Raw genomic sequence first — 20,506 nt, 5'->3', positions numbered from 1 at the left:
TTAAATTATATAGCATTCCATCTATTTTAAAAAAATATATATTAAATATTTGTAATACTTCAATACAAAAAATAAATAAATTATAAAAAATGAAAAATGAAAAAAAGAATCTGAAAAAAAAATTTCCTAAAAAAAAAATTTTCCAAAAAAAAAAAATCCTAAAACCGGAAAATTATTCCGATTTTAATATTCATTAACCGGAAATTGGAGTTGAAACCGAATTTTTTTTTCTGGTTTGGGTAGTTTTCAAATTTAACGAGAGGTTTGGTTAGTTTTTTAAATTTATATTTTTTTGGATATAAATAAAAAATCGGTTATTTGTAGGAGTCTTTCTAATAAATCAAATTATATAGTGTTCCATCTATTTTCAAAGAAATATATTAAATATTTCTAACACTTCAATACAAAAAATAAATAAATTATAAATATTTCTATTTAAATAAAAATGCTGAAAAATGAAAAAAAAATTGAATCCGCAAAAAGAAATTCCATTTTTTTTTAAATCCTAAAACCGGAAAAAAAAATTCTGGTTTCTAATCAAGAAACCGAAATTTTTTTTTGCCGGTTTGGGTCCTTTTCAAATACCATCAGTTTGGTTATTTTAAAAAAAAATTGGATATAAATAAAAAAAAATCGTTGTTTTTAGTAAATTATTGGATTTTTGGAACTCTGATGGAATTTGATACAAGAAGAGTATGTGTAGCAGTGAGAAAAGAAAATAGGATAGAGAAGTGATAGAAATATAAGGATTATTCTAATTATTATTTGCCATTATAATTATTAAATGAGAAAAGGTATCGTTCCCCGGAGTCTAATCCACGGAAAATCCCTGCCGACTTTTTTTGCGCGGTTTTAACTGCATTTTATATTTTAGGTCCAAGTAGAAGCGTGAAGCCCAAACAAAATTCTATGCAAATCATTGCAATTGCAATTACACGCGTCCCTACATCTCTAAATCTTGCGAGACACGTGGCAGTCAACTCTCCCTTACCAGTAGCTTCTTCATATTTATAATTTTTTTTCCCATTCTATTTCTTTCTTTTGTTTGATTTCTACAAATCAAATCTCACTCTAGTTGTATTATTCAAATCAATATCAGTTTTGCAATTGAAAAAATAATAATAATTAATGTCTGGTGCACAAGATTTAGAGATGTTATGTAATAAGGTTTAAAAAATTCAAAATAATTGAAAGTAGCATCTAGATGTAGAATAAAAAAATTGTAAAAAAAATTGAATTTTTTCTTGTGATTTACATTATTCTGCGAAACTATCTATAGAGTCATATGATAAGATTTATAGAATTCAAAAAAAATTATAGTTGAATTTTTTTTACCGGTTTACAGTATTCAATGAAACTGTCTATAAAGTTATGTGATAAGGTTTATAGAATTCACAATAATTGAAAGTAGCGTCTAGATGCAAATGTAAACAAAAAAAAATTGAATTTTTTTACCATTTACAGTATTCGATGAAATTGTCTACAGAGTTATGTGATCATGTTTACAAAATTCAAAATAATTGAAAGTATCATTTAGATGTAAATTTCAAAAAAATAAAATTTGAAAAATAAAATAAAATTTTGAAAAAAAATTAAAATTTGAATTTTTTTGTTTACCGGTTTACAGAATTAAATGAAACTATTTACAGAGTTATGTGATATGGCTTACAAAATTCAAAATAATTAAAAGTAGTATCTAGAAGGAGATTTGAAAAAAAAAATGGAAATTTTTTTTTTTTTTTTTTTTACATTTTTAAAAAATAAAATTTTGAATTAAAATTTGAATTTTTTGTTTACCGGTTTACAGGATTCAACGAAACTATCTACAGAGTTATGTGATAAGGTTTACATAATTTAAAATAATTGAAAGTAACATCTAGAAGGATATTTGAAAAAAAAAGTTGAAAAAAGGTTCTGGAAAACAAAATTTTGAAAAGAAAATTTGAAAAAAAAAAACTCGAATTTTTTTTACATATTTCTGTTTACAAAATTTTAAAGTAGTCATGGTTTAGTTTTTAGTTTTGAAAAACTGTTAGAGATCTTCTAGATGTGGTCCTGGTCAAAGGTCTAAAAATGGTCACAATCAAAGCAGTTAAAGTGGTTAAAGTGGTGATTAAAGTGGTAGTTAAAGTGGAAGTTATTGGGAACCACACAAAAATGAAAGTTTTATGTTGATAGGATTCGTTGAATTAGTTTACATGATTTAGTATTGAAGTTTACAGTATTTTGTATTGGAGTTTACAAAATTAGTTAAAAATATCCGAGAATTTTTGGTGGATTGAAGTTGGAGGACTGTTAGTTGCTTCCTTATTAAATTTTGAATCTCAAAAATATAAGTACAAAATAAAATCTTGGCGACTTGTGGGGCAAAAAAATAATGACACTGAAATCCACTTTCTTAAAAAACTGATAATAATAAAACTTAGGGAAAATTTATAGTGTACCCATCAAAACTTTTAAAATTGCTAATTTTCTCATGAAGGCATTAAAATATCCTAATTATCCATTCAAACTGAATATCTTTTATTTTATTCCCAATTATTAGATGATCTATATATACAGGTAACTTACTACATCAAGATTTGTGCGAAAATTTAAATATTGCAGCTTAATTCCTTTTTTATATTTCCCCTTATAGCAGTAGGGATTAGGGAATCAAAGTTTTCATTTAGTGGTGTCAAGTATTTGAGCTACACTTAGCTCCGCACACTGAAATTTTAACAACACAAGATATTCAATAATATTTGCAGAAAGTGATACAATATTGGTGGAAAGTTTAACTTGCAACAACATTTTATTTATTTATTTATTTAAACGCCATAGAGCATTTACGTGGAAATTGCATCCTGCACACTGGTCCGGATTAACTTAATTTTTTAGATTAGGGGATCCAAAATTTGAGTTAGTTTAGTTTAGTTTAGTTTAGCGGATCCAAAATCTCCTCGACATCGATCCGGTAATGACATGTTGCGTATAGATGCTAAGTTTTGACTCGACTTCTTACTTCCAACCTATTTCATAGTTAAATGGATTGAATATTGGTTTAGATTTTTTTTTTTAAATTTAGTTTGAAATTTAGTACTAATTGAGATTTATCATTGACTAAAATTAAGTTGCATAAATAAATTAAATAATAATTAATCATGTTATACTGATCAGGTTTTGGTTAATTCTTTACCCGTTCAAGTCGAATCCAGATCAAATAATTTCAATCAGAATCGAATCGAAATGGACTAAAAGAAAATAATATTAATATCAGTTCAATAGTTCAGGCCTCTTCAAGTTCTCCTTTTTTTTTTTTAAAAAAAACAAGATTTCCTACTACGTGAACTATGTAAACCACTGTGTCGCGTGGGTGATCACAGCTGAAATGAAAGTGAAATGACCTGAGACTGAGAAAAAGTAAACATGCATCGTATATTCCTGCTCACACGAAATCCTATGGAGACGGTAGAAGCTTTATTTCTGCCTACTATATGATTTAGGAAATTGTTGTTCGTATTTTTTTTGTATTTTTTAGTCTAGTACGGCATCTAATTTTGATCAAGTGGTCCAAACTTTTAAATATTCTTGCGGAGATTTTTTAAAGAAACTATGTTACTTTTTTATATTCTTTTTCGATCTTAAAAATAAAATAAATTATTTATGTACTATATAAATTTAAGATCTAAATTCTAAACTGATGCAAGTTATTTATATCTACTGTACTACACAACAAATAAATACTGTTTACCACTTTTTCTACACGTAATAAATGTAGGTACTAATACTATCAGCGATAAATTTAAATTCAATAATTATGCTATTTGGAAAATATAAAAGGGATGAGAGATATTTTCGGTGGTGGGTAAGATTTGCAATCTCAGCCAAGCCAAGCCAACCATGCTTTAATTAAATTGATGATTAGAAAGAAAACCATCAAGGAAAAAGACATCATTGCGCCGTTTAACGATTAAACAGGGAAGGGAAGGGAAGAAAGCAATAATTAAGGTTGCGGGTCCCACCTTCCAGAAGAAAAGGCGAATTAAGTAGCGTGCAAGAGACAACCTTTGTTTTGTTTTGTTTTGTTGACAATGATATATAGCTAGGTAAGGTTGAACCATTTAAACTTCGTAACTGTTGGCCATTACCAATTTTAAACTCCATCTTTATCATTCTCATTTGTTTATATCTTTTCAGATACTGCTATGGCGGACCAAATTTATCCCCACAAAATTTGAATATTCCATTCTCACCCAATGGTTGAATGTTGATGTGTATTTTTAAGAAGGATATCTAAAATCTAAATCTTGAAATCCTACCCAGCTTCACAGTGTCACTACCATGAGTGCAAGTTGGAGCCTGATAACAAGGGTGACTTGACTTTCCCCTTTCTTAAAAAAGAAAAAAAGAAAAAAAGAAAAAAAGAAAAAAAAAAAAAAAGAAAAAAAAAAAAAGGTTCATTCGTCTTTATTCCCTATGGCCCAACAAAATTTGAATTTATTAAACATGCTGGGCCTCAGTTTGGAACAGGTCCATTTTGGTTTGTCTGCTTGTAGGCCAATTTTGTCTCTAATTTGCCCCAACCAACACCTGAAAATTTTAACATTTGATTGAGACTGGTCATCACTAATTCCCAACAACAGCTGAAAAATTTCAAAACGATTTCTGATTTTTTTAGTTTCAAATTAATTAATCACATATATATATATATATATATATATATATAATTAACTGTCAACTAGCTTGAGCGGAGTTTCTTACCATTCCTTGAAAACTTGGATTTATCAAGTATAAGTATAACCCCCTTTTATTAAATACAAGATAATATTCTTTGATAATGACAACAAATAACTCTTTTTCATTTTCAATTTTAATGAAAATTTCGGTAGATTCGTCTACTAGTCTTAACAATTGTAACCTTCATTTTTTTTGGGCTTATCTTCAATTTTAAAAATAATACACCAATATTTTTATTTAAAAATTTGACACTACGCGTGATCTCTAAAACTGAACACATGCATTTAGTATTTGTAGCTGATCAAATGCATCCGGTTTAGCACAAAAAGTTGTCCAAGTATGAGATGGATGCATGAAAGGTCTGGATATATACATTCAGGTCCGCTTTTCATATGATAGGTTTAACCCTGTATTATTATAATTAATAGAATTGATTTTTTTTTCAATTTGAGATATAACAGATGGAAATAAATTTTATTGTAAATATATTTTTTTAAAAAAATAACACAAATGTCTAACAATATATCTTACCAATATAATTCTCATACAAGTTTTTTGTCACAAATATACAACAACTACCGAATTTCTCATTAACTTTCTAAATTTTAATCAACCAAACAAAAAATAAGACAGAAAAAAAGTTAAATTTATTTTCTCTCATTAATCATCCAAATACGAAGAAGTTAAATATGTTAATCTTTCTTTCTATTTCATTCCATTCCATTCTATTTTTCACCCTTCTTTCCTCTGCTCTCCATCCAAGCAAGGTGTTAGAAAAAAAAAATCATGCCTTCAAGCACATGCATTCATTAAGGCTCTAAAAAAATATTTTTTTAAGTAAAAATTGAAGGTAAAACTACTTAACTGCTTAATATTCATGTGAAATTTTTCATTCATATTTCAAACTTAGAGCTCCCTACGATGGGCTTTGCAGTCGTCTTTTACGATGATTGATCAACACAAAAAAAATCTTGCCATGCAGTGGGGACTAAGCAGGGGCGGACCCAGTATAGAATCAGGGGGGCAGCTGCTCCTCCTAGATTTTGAGTTTTAGTGGTGATTTATCGATACTAATCGATTTTGCCTCTCCTTGGAAATTTTTTTGTCTTCCCCTTTGGATGTTTGATTTGTAATTCGGGTTAAAATTTAGTGTTAAAATCAAAATAAATTTCTTGAATTATGATTCGTAATTAGAATTATAAGTTAAAACATCAGAAATTATAAGTCAGAGCATTGGAAAATATAAATCAAAGCATTGATTTTTTATCGAATATCTAATTAGTTAATGGGTTTAAATTCGATAAGTTATTTAAACCTGATTCGATATTTTTTTGTCCCTATGATGAAAATCCTGAGCCCACCCCTAGAGCTAAGCCCCACTATGACTTGAAATTTTTCATACTGTCATTCAACAAATTTAAAATTATTACTGTAAGTCCTTCCTTATAAAATAAAATTACATGACAGTCCCTATCTTAATTTTCTTGTTCCGCCCAATTAGTCTCTTACCCTGATTGGTATACACACAAAAGACGTCAACTTCAAGCAGTGAATTAATTGTTTTTGGCTTGTAGTCACCTTTAATTGAAATTTAGTACTTGAAAGAATTTTGGAGAGATTTCAAGAAGATTCTGTAGTCTGTACTATATCCTATCCTCATACAAATATGAGACGCTAAAATTACACAAAACCAGTTTAGGAAAAGAGAAGGAAACACTTCTTTTTATTCTGTCTTTTCCAGTTAAAATTATATTAAATATCTGATACTGTATGCTTTGATAGACTGAGCTGACGGCAGGAATTAGTTGAGGCAATAACAAGAAATTAATATGCAAAAGGAGATCATCTACAATCGTTTCTTTTTTTACCATGACACGCTAGCTGTAAGGCAAACAAGAAAAGGAAAAGGAGAAGATAAAGAAAAGAAACACACAAGAGAATAAATGGATGAACTGAATACTGATTCTCACTTTCTATTTTTTCTAATTAAATAGCAACGATAGTAAGAGCAAACTTTTCAAATTTATTACCAACTATACCCCCAATGAACTTATATTACAATTCTTGTACTGAAAGCAAATATCTGGTCTCTGATCTCTCCAATGAAAACCCCAACAAAAAAAAGACATCTGAAACAATCAAGCTACTAATTGTTAAACTGCACTCTCAACAAAGCACTCAAGATTTATAAGCACACATTGAACCTATCCTTACACAAGTTAATTAATACCCATTACCAACTAAAGAGACCAGCTTCATTAATTTCTTTTTATTTCTGATTTCTGGTACAATAAACCTTAAAAGAGTGTAACCAGCCAAGCTCAATCAGACTAGACTCTAAGAAGATATATACTGAGCTCAGGCCCTCCATTTCCATCAGGGTTCAACATGTAAAATGCCTCACTGTCTTTGGACCCCGCAACCCTCTCAAACTTCGCTCTCATGTACATCACATCCCCTTCACTATCTGCTCCAATGCTTGTTTTACTGCCACTCTCGCAACAGTCTCCTTTTTCTACTGGCAAAACACCTGCCCCCACAGACACTGGCTCCACTGCTCGCAGCAGACGCCAGTCTGCGGGCCCGCACTCTCTACGTGTCGCATAACCACACTTCTTGCCATTGCAGTATGCTCGCCATGTCGGTTCCTCTAGTAGTTTCCTTGTAGAGCTGGTGGCAGAAGATGTCAACAAAGCAGATTTTCTCTTTTCCTGACATGGTGTCCTATGGCACTCCAGGGCGATCCGAACCAGGCCTGATGACATCTCCCGCACAAGTGTACTTGTCGGCATGTCAAGCTCGACAAGCAGTGCGGGAGCCGACTTGGGGCCCATCTGGAATGCCAGGTGGACACGGCCCCTGCGTCGACCGAATATTGTCCCAGTTACGCAGGGACCAAGGCCTCCTTGTCGGTTCTTGCGGTGGTTATTCATAACTGTCAAAACAGCCGACCGGAGCCTTGATACAGCATTGCTGGCTACGGACGAAGCAGATTTTTTCTTGGAGGAGGAGTGATTTGGATAGGCTGGGGTTGCGATTGATAGATCATCTTCGAATGAAGAGGAGGCAGAGAATGCGAGGATTTCAGCATCTTCCTCTTCCTCTTCATTGTCATGGTGATTTAAGTTGGCATTATTTATGTGATCTTTTTTGGGTTTGTTGGGGTCTCCTTTCTTGAGCATCATCCATTGGAAATGGCTTCTCTTGGCAGAAAGTGGAGATGAATTGCTAAAGGTTTTTGCTATGATGGTTCTCATGCCTCTCAAATTTTGAGCTTTGTATGGGCTAGCTAATTAATGAGAGAGGAGAGAAGATGTTGTTTGATGAGAGAGAGAGAGAGAGAGAGAGAGGTGTCTGAGGTGTAACTAATAAGAGAGAGAAAGCAGGTGGCTAAAGATAAAGATGTGTGGGATCATGAAATGCACACTTTAAGCAGAGAAGCATTGCTTTTGTCAGCCCACTGTTGAGCGTTGTAGACAAAACTTCGCTAAAAATAAGAGAGAATTTTTGTTTTGTCTAATAATTAAAGAGATACTGGTGACCAACCAACCATAACACTGTTGCAAAGCGACTTGCTCACGGATAATTACAATAATGGAAAAAAATAAATCTCAACAATGATTATCAAATTAAATGAAATTTGCTGATGGAAGTTGAATACATGTTGGCTGCATGCTTTGAACCACAATTATATAAGACAAGTGATGATGAACTCAGAAGCCTTGTTATTCGAAGAAACTCGAAAAGATCAAATCGGTATATATATAATTTTTAAACCAAGATTATTACTCAATCAGTTAGAGACGATTAGTTATTTTAACAAACAGATCGAGAGTGCTCCAATCCAATAGTTTGGCTAGCTGAAAAAACTTGAATTGTGTTATTAATGAGCAATAAATTAATAATTAAAGATATATTGATGACTACGCAGGCATGCATGCAACTATTTATCAACTGCATCCCTATCTGGTATTTCTTACCAGTTACCAGTACAACTGGAGGCATTAATTCTTAACTAGTTTCCCATGGGTTGGGTAAAGAGACTACGACAAGTACGTTGGCGTAAAAGATTGATTAATTAATTATTTAGATTTAATTTTACATGTGGGTTTAAAATTGGTAAAGGCGATAGAATAGGTTTAGCAAGACACCTATCTGAGATTCTGACCTGACTCGGCAAGACAACCCCCAAGTTTACTTGAAACCAAGTAAACGTTATATGCATTTCCTAATATGCGCATATATATTTGGTTAAAAAATAAGATGCTTCCCTACAAATTTACACTTTTAATATTCATTCATGGATGGTGTCATGACTCACTCGGCAATCGGCATCATTGCATGATGCATATGCTGTCCGCCTTTTATTATTTTGTGCAAAGTTAAGTTTTGTTAAATAAGATTGTTTAATCGACCAAATGATAACGAACGGCTGCCTACTAACGGGCGCGTGTAAGTTTAGAAGGAAATATTTTGGCAGAACAATCACAAATTAATGTTATTTTTTTTAGGTACACTTTTGATCCCAATAATTGCTGTGCAGCTTTGCAATAGTTTTTGTGGTAATTTAGCAGCCTCAAAACGAAAGAACAATGATTAACTAATAAAAATAGTCCTCTTCGAGATGTGGACCATGGCACGTAATATAACAATTTTCAAATAAATTTCCAAAGGAAACATTTCAATGATTATTTTGCCAGAATTATTATTTTTTTCCCATGCATGCACACTCCATTCCTTTGGGGTATGATCACCTTGGTTTGTTTGCACATGGCAGAAATTGGGATCATGATTTGTTTCCGGTGACAAATAATCACGGGAGGACCCAATCTCTCTCAACCTATTATTATTCAGTAACAATTTTCTAAGCTAATCTTCAGTCAATAAAACCTCATAAAAATTTGTCAAATAAAGCTTTCAACACAAGTATGCTTAATCCAACTAAATTCTTCTAGGTCAACCATTCAACAAGAGGTCTAAAATTCTATTGCAACACCACATGCTACCTTGTCAGAGATTCGGTTAAAAGCTTCCCAAAAACTGACTACAAATCTCTTGGTTATAATTTAATATGAGCTGAACCAAAAAACTATATAACAGACTACTCCCAAAAGATCCTAAAATTACTGCATCTAGTACCTTTATCATGCTGCCAAGAATATAAAAAAATCACCCCCTCACTGCTGCTTTTTTGTTGTTGTTTCAAGTTTGTATTTTGTTTAAAAATTTCACCTTCGATGATGGTGGTGATGACGCCTTTGATCATACAACTCCCTACCCCTATCCCTTTCCCTGTCTCTGCCATGATACACTGGCAAATCAGAACTGCCAGAACTATACTGGTGCGCATAAGAGTTCGAGCTAAGTGGGCTATGATTTAATGACCCATCATACCTTCCCCTGTCTGATAAAGACCTACCTAGAGTCGGACTCTGAGAACTCGACCCGTTATATTGATCATAGGGTTTATACCTTGGGGGATAAATTGGGGTAGGAGCTTGAGGTGGGTTGACTGACCAGAGAAATGGGTCTGCATTTTCAGGTATTGCGGCATTTATACCAGGAAAGTCAACTGTCATTATTTTCTCAGGTAAAGCGTGTTCGCTCTGATCTGGGAGCTCTCCCTCTTCATAGTCATCCTTTTTGGCACTGTTGATGTCTTTTTCCTCCTTGTCAGTGAAGATCATTATTCCAGAAGGTTTATTTTTGTCTTCTACAATTTCTGGTGAAGAGAGGGAGAGAGAGGGAGGGAGGGAGGGAGAGAGAGAGAGAGAGAGTTATATAATTTGACAGGATTTGTGTCAAATTTTGATCCTAACAACATTAAACTGAAAAGAAAAAAATAATAAGAACTATGCGAAAAGAAAAGGAATATTATAGTTACCAAGATATCCAGGAGGGTATCCCATTTGACGCATTCGACTTAACCAAGGAGGTGGGTCAAATTCCTACGTGAAAATGTCATGTAAATCAGAAAAGATTAATTACAAAAAATAATAAATATTTGCAAGAATGTCCTCCCAGACTACTGCCATGCATGTTTAACTATTAATTGAACTAATGCCTGCAGAGTTATTAACAAATAACAACACCTACAGAAAGGATATATTTGAAGAAAAAAAAAAATTAATGCACACCTGATGCATGCAGAAATAGCATTTTTGATGAATTAGTATGCAAATGGAGAAATTTACTAGGGTCATATGTGAAACCAGGGGTGGAGGGACAGTCAACCAATGGGGGTCAATTGACCCCCATTTTTTCTTCAAAGGCTCTGCACTTATACATGATTTTCTATATAGTTTAGAGTAAAATGTTATGGATACTGTAAAATTGACCCCCATTCGTATTATGAAAAATTTATATGATTGACTCCCATTTAAGTTTTACCCCCATAATCTAAAGTCTGGCTCCGCTCCAGTGAAACCTACAACAAAGAAAAGATACAAGTAGATCACTTACCCCAATACCTAGACATTCTCTAGACTCAGGCCCAAGGATACCAGGTTTTAAATCATCATACTTCCCTGGCTTTGCTTGGTAATACCGGTTTTGTGACTTCTGTCCATGATTAGCATTCGAGATGTTCTTTTTTGCACTGTGCTGCTGTCGCGCACTATTAATTGCAGCCATATCACGGGGCTTGGGGCAATCCTTCAACGCATGACCGTATGAGCCACAATTGAAACAGCGTGCATCGTCCAGTGCTGACCTGTTGTAAAAATATTAGAAAAAAAAAATTGAGAATAACTTTTGTTAATATAAGAAACATATCTCCAAGTACCCTCACCCATCACATAAAAAGAAAGAAATAAAACTATTATCAATTTGACCTTTGTTTTCACAGTATGTGTGAAAGGAGGGGCATCTTTTGGCAAGTCAGAAAGACAGAAAGCAGTTCTACAAGAGCTTTCTCATTTGATATGGGGTGCCTGGAGCTATTGAGACTTAACCAAAGAATAGGAAATGTTTTACAGAAGGTGATTTGACCTACCCTTGATTCCATAGTTAGTTTACTCGTTATCACTGTGGAGGTATTTTATATAGGGTTTTTATATAAATGAAGAGGTATTTCAGGAAACTGAGACAATAAGTATTAAACCTTTCAAAGGTGGCAGAACCATTAAGAGAAGATGAGCCGAGTGTGAATTCACGGTCATATAGGGGAACTGAGCTTTCGTCTTTTACGTTATCAGTTCTCGCTTGATTATCAATCCAAAATGACTTCATGTTCCATAAAATAAATAAACGGAAGTAAACGAAACATCAGACACAGAAACATGTAACAAAGGAAAAATATACCAAAAAACATAAGGCAAGTTATAGGGATATGAGTATCACCCATCTAGCATTGTTATTTTGCTTTGTCTTGAAATTTCAGGTTTTCACCAAAATTACAGTTGTACTACTTACTGCCAGAGAAATAGTAAAGCTATACGGCTATACCATACATTGGAAGGGAAAGAATATCCAAGTTGTAAACGTGGCATTATGTGTAAGTTAACAACTAAACTGAGCTATCAACTTTCTAGATCATTTTTTTAATGATTCTTATTCATAGAAGCTACAAGCTAAATTAGAGTAGCAAATTTCACGGTTGCAAACCTCATTTCAAGAAGTCTAATAGCATAGAAGCACTGATCTTATAAGATATAGTACATATATAGCCAGCATAGATGTGCAGTTTTCTTGAATTAATAACAAGGGTCAAAAATTGGAGACTACAAATGTAAAAATCACCTAATGATAAACAAAAAGCATACCATAGAAGAAATTTTAGATGCGCTTGAGCCGACGTGCAATGCTGGATAGTATATCTCTTCCCCACTTTCCAATGTTTCCTCTTTTGTCTCCTGTCACATTCAAATAATCAACTGCACATTACAAAACACAGAAAGGGTAAAACTGGAAACTGAACTTGGTAATCATTAAATAAGGTTTTCTGATACATGCCAACAGCCATAGAATGCAGGTCCCAAAAGGAGCACAGGCTTCTAGCAATGTTGGCAGCATTATTATAACGACTGCTAAACATTTGTACAAATAGGATCTACAACTCCAGATATTTCTCTTTTCTGCACCTGAATTTTGAAATCTAAATGAAACTTTGCAGATGCATTTAACAAAATGAAGAATATTTAGGTAATTTCCACCTATTCCTAAGTTAAATTGATTTTTTTTTTTTCATTTTTTTTCACAATTTTCAGAATGAATTTACTACAAGATTGTTTTTAAAGGTATAACAGAATAATATATAAAGGCAGCATACCTTAACCAATCATTACTTGATAGAAAAGAATATACGGCTACAGAAGACGTTGAATTTAGTTCTAGATCTGGACCAACACGGTCCTGTAGGGGAATTATTGAAACCTTTGAATTCAGAATATGGTAAAGTAGCTCGCGCTGGGGTACGAAACCCTATTTAGTTATTTCTTTCTTCGATTTACAGAAGCCAATATAAGAAATAATCTATCTGGTGAAATTATTTCCTGTCCTAGCTGGTTGGCCACTATAAATGCAAGCTTAATGTATATTTTTGACACTATCATCCTGAGACAACTTATTCTGTTTAATTAGTGAGCCCGATAGTAAATGTGTAGCAAATGGAAATTTAATTGTACCATAGAGGAAGAAGCAGAGGGATGCTTAGATTGCCACTTACACCACTGTTGCATTAATTCCATTAGCTTCGTCTTGCTTTCCCTGGTATCAATAAGAAATCAGGACTTAGTGTTTAGATCTTTTGTAACGGGTCATATTAACTGAATATCTGACCAAAATACACGCACACACAGAATTGGTCGGTCACTCAGTGAAGAATAGACACAGGCATACCTTGTCAACGAGCGGAAAACAAGACGCACCGAGGGTTCATTTTGAGTGGATTGAACACGAGCCCTCTTAACACCTCTAGTAGCTACAAGCTGAGCAGTCTCATGAACAACAGATTGATTGGACACAATTACATCATCTCCTAAATCCATGTCTTGCTCATTGGGGTCATCTCCTGGTTCGATCTCATTGAAACCTACTTGTTGAATCCCATCTCGCTCCTCCTTGTTTTGGAGCTGAGATACATCCTCCTCAGAGCTTGAATCTAGGTTTATTATATCTTGACCCCCCATTTTGGTTTACTCCGCTGAGAGACGGACGAGCGGGGGAAGCAAGAACGCTTCGCTTGATTCCTCCGACTCACAGTAGGAGGAGGAGTAGGAGTAGGAGTTGCCGGTTATTGCTTTCGTTTGCTTCTTTCGTTTCTGATTGAATACTGAATACTGAATACTGATTCTTCGTATTTGTGAAACCTTTCCCGATTCGGTGGATGTAAATGTAACGAATGAATGAATAATCCGAAGAGAGAGAGAGAGAGAGATTTGGGGGTAATCCCAATCTGGATCGGATACGGATCGGACTAGGGTTCGGTTTTTAACTCAACTGGAAAAAAATTGGTTTAAATGGGTTGGTTTTTCCGTTTATATGGATCGGTTCAATTGAAATTTTGAATAATTTTTATTTAAATAGATCGGTTTGGTTTAGACTTCTCAAAACTGACTAATTGAAACCGACTGGTTTATATTTATTCGACTCTAATTTTAATGGTGTTATAATGATTTGATTAAATTAAAGAGAAAAGGTAACGTCCCCCGACGTTCAGTCCCCGGATAATCCCCGCTTAATAAATCCTTCCCGTTTTAGCGTCGTTCGGACGCGCTTTCAACCTCCGATAACGGAAGAAGTACAATTTGCGCACGCGGTTTCAACTTCCATAACCGGCAGCGACGCGGTCCCCACTAATTCCGCCGACATTTTCCCTATTTAAGGCATTCCTCTTGTATCGCTTTCCTTTTTTTTGAAAATTGAATTGTTTTTTTGAACCTTCCTGATTTGATTTTGAACCTTCCTGATCTGATTTTTCCTTTCCTTTCTTTGTTTCAATCGATTATTTAGTGCCAGAATCGAGGAGCATCAGCATTGACGAACATCATCGATTTTTTGAGAGCTACATTTTCTTCGTTATATACTGGTATTGATGTAATTTTTCAATTTCGTATAATTTTGAAACTTCCTTCCTTTTCTGATCTGATTTTTTTCCTTTTCTTCTTTGTTTCAATCAAGTATTGAATCTCAGAAATCGAAGAGTAGCGTTTTCTATAGTTCTTTGAATTAATCATTGACGAACAGCATTGAAGTTTTGAAAATTACAGGTCATTTTTCTCATTTAATATTGCTTTGTAGATCATTGTTGTTTGCAGGATTCAATTTTTTTGTTAATAGGATTGATTACATTAGATTGTCATTTTTATGTTTCAATTACATATTCAGTGTGGTAGTTTTCTAGTAGAACGGAATTAATAAATTAGCTTACATTGTGATTTGTATGTGTACTGTATACATAAACTGAAGTTTGAAACTTTATTATGCATTGGTTGATGAAGTATTAATTTGATAAATTGTGATTATTTGGTAATAGGATTAATTGTTTCCATATGATATGTATTATGTTATGTTTATAGAATTATATGTTGTATTTATAGAATTTAACATATGTCCTTGTAGGTTTGTTTGTGTTTGTGTAAAGGCAGGTTGATATAATGGATGCTGACCCGAATGAAGAATGTGTGGATGATACAGTTTCCCGATCATCTATTCATGAATGGGATCTGAACAAGGATCCTTCTGAATTTTCTCATGAGAAGCCTATTGAGAAGGGGAATCTTGGTGAAAATCAGAATTGGGCTGAGAATGAGGGGGAACAAGTTGTTAGTGTTGGCCATCAGTTAGAAAGCGAACCTGATCCTGATGAGATCCGATTCATCCCTCCACCTGCAATAGGTGATAAGTTTGACTCTGTTGCAGAAGCTTACTTATACTGGCAAATGTATGGGTACCAAACTGGTTTTGGAGTAAACAAGAGAACCTTTCACAAGAATGGTGATATTTTTGTAGATTATAAATTTGCATGCAATAAATTCAAGGATGTAAATGAATGTATTCCTGATACTGCCCATTTTCCTAAGAGACGGAGACCTTTAGTACATACAAAATGCCTTGTGTATATCAGGATAATGTATTCCACTATTACTGATAGATGGGAAGTGAGTGACATGGAGCTAACTCATAACCATGATCTCAATCCGGAGTCATCTTTCCTTATCCCTTGTTATCGGTTTATTCCACTGAGATATAAGTCAATGATGGAATATAATGCAGACCAAGGAATGAAAGCAGCTGATAATATAGATATTGTAACACAGATAGCTGGTGGTTATTTGAAGTGTACCTTTACACGAAAAGATGCTAAAAACCACTTAGATCAGTACAAGAGAAGTAAATTGAGGTCATTAGGTGGACATGATGCTGAGTTACTCTCTGACTATTTTGATGAAAGGAAGAAGTATGATTTGGATTTCTGGTACACATACAAGCATAGCAAGGAAGGGCATTTATGTAATATTTTCTGGGCTGATGGTCGTGGCCGTGCTGCCTACAGATATTTTCATGATGTTGTTGTCATGGATGCGACCTACCTTACAAATAGGTAATATTTTTGTATTACTTTACATATTTTATGTATGTAACATGGTTCATATTCTTAATTCAGGTTATTCTTTTGTGCAGAATTATGAAGTTGATCTGACAGATTAATTTTACTGATTTATCTTACTGTTATAACTTATAGGTATCATATGCCACTTGTACTTTTTGTTGGTGTGAACCATCATTGGCAATTAGTGATTTTTGCTTGTGCTCTTCTCTCAAGAGAAACTGAGGCCGACTATAAATGGTGTATGAAGAAGTTTCTAGCTTGTATGAAAGGTGTTAAGCCAGGTGGCATTTTGACAGATCAGTGCCCGAGTATTGCATCAGGGATTAGTCATGTTTTTGGTGATGAGACAGTGCATAGGTATTGTGCATGGCACATTTTACGCAAATTGCCTGAAAAATTGGGTGGTGCTGATAACAAGGATGGTATAATTCTGCTTGTTAAAGATGTTGTATACAATGCGAAAACACCTATACAATTTGAAGAATCTTGGTTAACATTAATGTCAGAAATTGGTTACGAAAATGCACCGTGGTTTATAAGTATGTTTGCACAGAGGCATAAATGGGTTCCAATTTATTTAAATGACTGATTCTGGGCTGGAATGAATACTACCCAACGTGTGGAGGGTATGAATCATTTTCTTGACAAATATCTCAGAGCTAAGGCTACTCTAGCTGAATTTGTTGGTAGTTTTGATAGTGCTTTGAACAGAATATGGCAGAAAGAAAATGACAAGGATTTTGAATCAAAGACAAAAACAACTGCCATGTACTCAGAGTTACTTTTCGAGAAGCAGTTTGCCAAGGTGTATACTCTTACCATATTCTACAGGTTTCAACATGAGTTGAGAACCTCTGTTAATATGACTTGTGTATTTAAATTGGAACTACCTGACTCTACGAACATTTATGAAGTTGAAGATATTAGGGGTCATATTTTTGAGGTGCGTTACAACAAGGAGTATAAAGAATTTTCTTGCATTTGCAAATTGTTTGAGGCTTCTGGTATAGTTTGTTCACATGCTTTGATGGTTTTAAAGCATGAAAAACAAAATTGTATTAATGATAAGTACATACTTGATCGTTGGAGGAAAGACAAGAATCGATTAGGTTTGATTTTGGCTGGATGTGACACTACTAACAGTGTTGAGAATAACAGGTATTTTTCCCTTATTTTTTACTGATTTTGTATGTTATTTTTTTATATGGAATTAATATATTGTGGTTACCAGTTATTATGAGACATTTATTTTCATTTGTTTACTTTATATTGTTTGTAGGAGGTATGATTTGACAAGGTCAATTAATCCAATAATTGATGACCTGATAAGCTTTGGGTGTGCCAGTGATGAGCAGCAGAATATTGTTTTCAATGGGTTGGAAGCTTTTAGAAACCTATTAAGAGGTTTTTCTTTTTGTTTTTAATCAATACTATTTTATTTTAGTAATGTGAAGATTTGGTAAAGTTGTTTCTGTGTTTTAGTGTATTTTTTTTATAATTTTTTACAATTAATATCAGGAAATATTGTTTCTGGGTCTGGAGATGAAGAGGTTGTGAATGCAACTAACAGGAATAATAATGTTGGCTCTCAAAGAAGTGTTTGTAGATTGAAGGGTAGTTCCACTAATCCAAAGAAAATGTCCGGACGTAAAGTAAAAGGTAATATATTACTGAATTTGCACAACTAATATCAAGCAATTTTCATATTTTTGTGAAATAGTTTGTAGTTTCAACTAATATAAATTACAGAATCACTTGGGTATGTATGCTTAATTAGCACTGGTGTTTTTTCTTATATTAGTTGAGCAATTGATTGATGAAAAAAATACGGAAGCTATGGTTACTACAACAGGTAGTGCTAGTGGCATTATAGAAGAACATTGTTCAACACTTCAAAGGAAAAAACCTACAGGAAGAGGAAAGGGTAATACAATAATAACTTTCTTCTATTTAATTCATTTGTTTATATTCTTTACCTAACTTGTGCCAAAATTTTTGTAGGTAAGGCTGTTAATAATTCTACAGGCAAAATATCAAGTATGTATAACAGTCACTTGTAATATATTTGTACCCTTAGATAATTTTTTCTTAAAGAATGATATTTATGATGCTATTTTCCATATGATATAATAGGTGACACATTAAATTGTGATTGGGATGCCATTTTTCGAACAGTAGCCATGTTGACTACACGTACAGCAGGAGGTAACTCCTCCATGTTATTTGCATTTTTTTGTAAAGTTGTTTTTGTTTATTTTTTTAAAATTATTTTGTTTTGTTGATCTTAACAGTCGATGAAGCTGTTAAAAAACGGAAGTCCAAAGCAACGCAGAATGAGAACCAATATTCCTCAAGTAGTGAGAATGAAGTTTTGAATTCTGCACCAACCAAAAAAATTCTTCCTCCACTTGCATCTATTTCAAAGGGTCGGCCACGGCAATCAGCTTATAAGAATCCCATGGACAAGAAGAAGTAAAGCCATTATTTTTTTGGTTAAAATAACATCAATTCTTTAAAACATGTTATTGTATTTGGAGTTTATCTTAGCAAATAAGATATGTACTATTGCAGAATTTATATCTTATGTTTATAGAATTTAATAAATGTTCTCATAGATTTTTATATGTTTATTTGTTTTTTATTTATTTACCACGTTACATATATATAATTCTAGGAATTATATGTTATGGTAAATGAATTTTATAAAATCACTACATTTGGAAAGTAATGACCAAATAAAAAAATAATGACCAAATAGAAATATATATTTGTAGGAATTATATTTTATTGTAATAAAAAGATGTAAAATGAGTATATTGAAAAATAAGGACGAAGTAAAAAAATATAATTTCAAATATAATATGTATGCTCAACGGATAATTTTTGTATCTTAACAGGATTCATCACATTAACTTACATTTTTTTAATATAATAAATATTTAAATTAATATTTCAAGTATAATAAGTAAGTTCAACGGATAATTGTAGGATTATATGTAAGTGTTCACAGGATTAGGATAATATGTTTATAGAATTTAACACATGTTATTATAGTTTTTTGTATGTGCATCACAACTATTCAAAATCAATGATATATACTCATTAACTTACAGTTTTTTAACATATTAAATATTAAAAATAAAATTTCAAGTATAATATCTAAGTTCAACGGATAATTGTAGGATTTTGTGTGAATGTTCACAGGATTATATCTAAATGTTTACAGGATTAAGACAATTTGTTTATAGAATTTAACACATGTTATTATAGTTTTTTTATATGTGAATTTCAACTATTCCAAATCCACGATGTAGATCCTGTGACCATCTATATCTAGATCCTGTGACCATCTATATTTTGGTGTTTTGACACAATTCATGGACAGATTCTAGTTGTTTATAGGATTACATAGTTTTGTTTACAGGATTACCTTGTCATAGTTATAGGATTATATCGTTTTGTTTACAGGATTACTTTCATATAGTTACAGTATTGGGTTACTATTGTGATTACAGTTTGGACACTTGCAGAATAATTTTTAAAGAGTATGCAAGTAGTGATTTGTATGATGTAAAATTGTTGTAATTTTTTTTTTCTTTCAGTGTTATGTTGTATATGTTTCGAAAAATGATGAATTTAAATTGCTAATAGAATAATTCATATATGTTTATAGGATTTAGTATATATGTTTACATGATTTAGTATAGATGTTTATAGGATTTAGTATATATGTTTACATGATTTAGTATAGATGTTTATAGGATTTAGTATATATGTTTACATGATTTAGTACTGTTGAATCAATTTAAATTGCTAATAGAATAATTCATATATGTTTACAGACTTTACTGATAATGTTTATAGAATTTTTACTATTTTACATTATATCGTTTAAGTTATCAACTTTTTTGTAGAAACGTAAATTTAATTTAATTTAATTTATTTTAAAAAAAAATTATTTTGAAAAATGAAATTTTTTTATAATTTTTTTTTATAATTTTTTTCTTAATTTTTTAATTCACATAAATTGTTCACTAATTATAAAATCTGGTCCCGGTTAAAAAATTATAAAATCTGGTCCCGGTTACAACTTCTAGAAGGTGGTCCCCATTATAACTGCTAGCTGTACTTTGATTGTACTTTCTTAGTTGACCACGCGGTTTGGACTGATTTCACGCGTTTTGCTTTGGAAGCACGCGGTTTCATATGTGTAACATCAATTGAAGTTGTTTACAG

General features: G+C 32.6%; 3 protein-coding genes across 3 annotated transcripts; 1 reads left to right on the top strand and 2 right to left on the bottom strand.

Annotated features, from left to right (window-relative positions):
* Positions 1-6,719: 6,719 nt before the first annotated feature.
* Positions 6,720-8,221, bottom strand: LOC144544577 (protein MIZU-KUSSEI 1-like). Its single transcript, XM_078293107.1, has one exon. The coding sequence runs from the start codon at positions 7,974-7,976 to the stop codon at positions 7,050-7,052; it is 927 nt and encodes a 308-aa protein (XP_078149233.1). The 5' UTR covers positions 7,977-8,221; the 3' UTR covers positions 6,720-7,049.
* A 1,427-nt stretch (positions 8,222-9,648) lies between these two features.
* On the bottom strand, positions 9,649-13,970 carry LOC144544480 (uncharacterized). Its single transcript, XM_078292991.1, has 7 exons — positions 13,558-13,970; positions 13,344-13,425; positions 12,483-12,572; positions 11,822-11,943; positions 11,182-11,431; positions 10,604-10,667; positions 9,649-10,441 (listed from the first exon to the last, which is right to left on the bottom strand). The coding sequence occupies exons 1-7, from the start codon at positions 13,845-13,847 to the stop codon at positions 9,948-9,950; spliced, it is 1,392 nt and encodes a 463-aa protein (XP_078149117.1). The 5' UTR covers positions 13,848-13,970; the 3' UTR covers positions 9,649-9,947.
* Positions 13,971-15,314: 1,344 nt separating this feature from the next.
* LOC144544286 (protein FAR1-RELATED SEQUENCE 6-like) lies at positions 15,315-18,746 on the top strand. The gene is made up of 8 exons (XM_078292742.1): positions 15,315-16,261; positions 16,403-16,825; positions 16,928-17,428; positions 17,550-17,674; positions 17,789-17,929; positions 18,272-18,307; positions 18,404-18,475; positions 18,562-18,746. Exons 1-8 carry the CDS (start codon positions 15,315-15,317, stop codon positions 18,744-18,746), a joined length of 2,430 nt encoding a protein of 809 aa, XP_078148868.1.
* Positions 18,747-20,506: the final 1,760 nt, after the last annotated feature.

This window comes from Carex rostrata, chromosome 26 (assembly GCF_964058835.1).
Source record: "Carex rostrata chromosome 26, lpCarRost1.2, whole genome shotgun sequence".
NCBI lineage: Eukaryota > Viridiplantae > Streptophyta > Magnoliopsida > Poales > Cyperaceae > Carex > Carex rostrata.
Note: the sequence above shows the minus strand (reverse complement) of the source record. Positions and strands in the feature narration are given on the sequence as shown.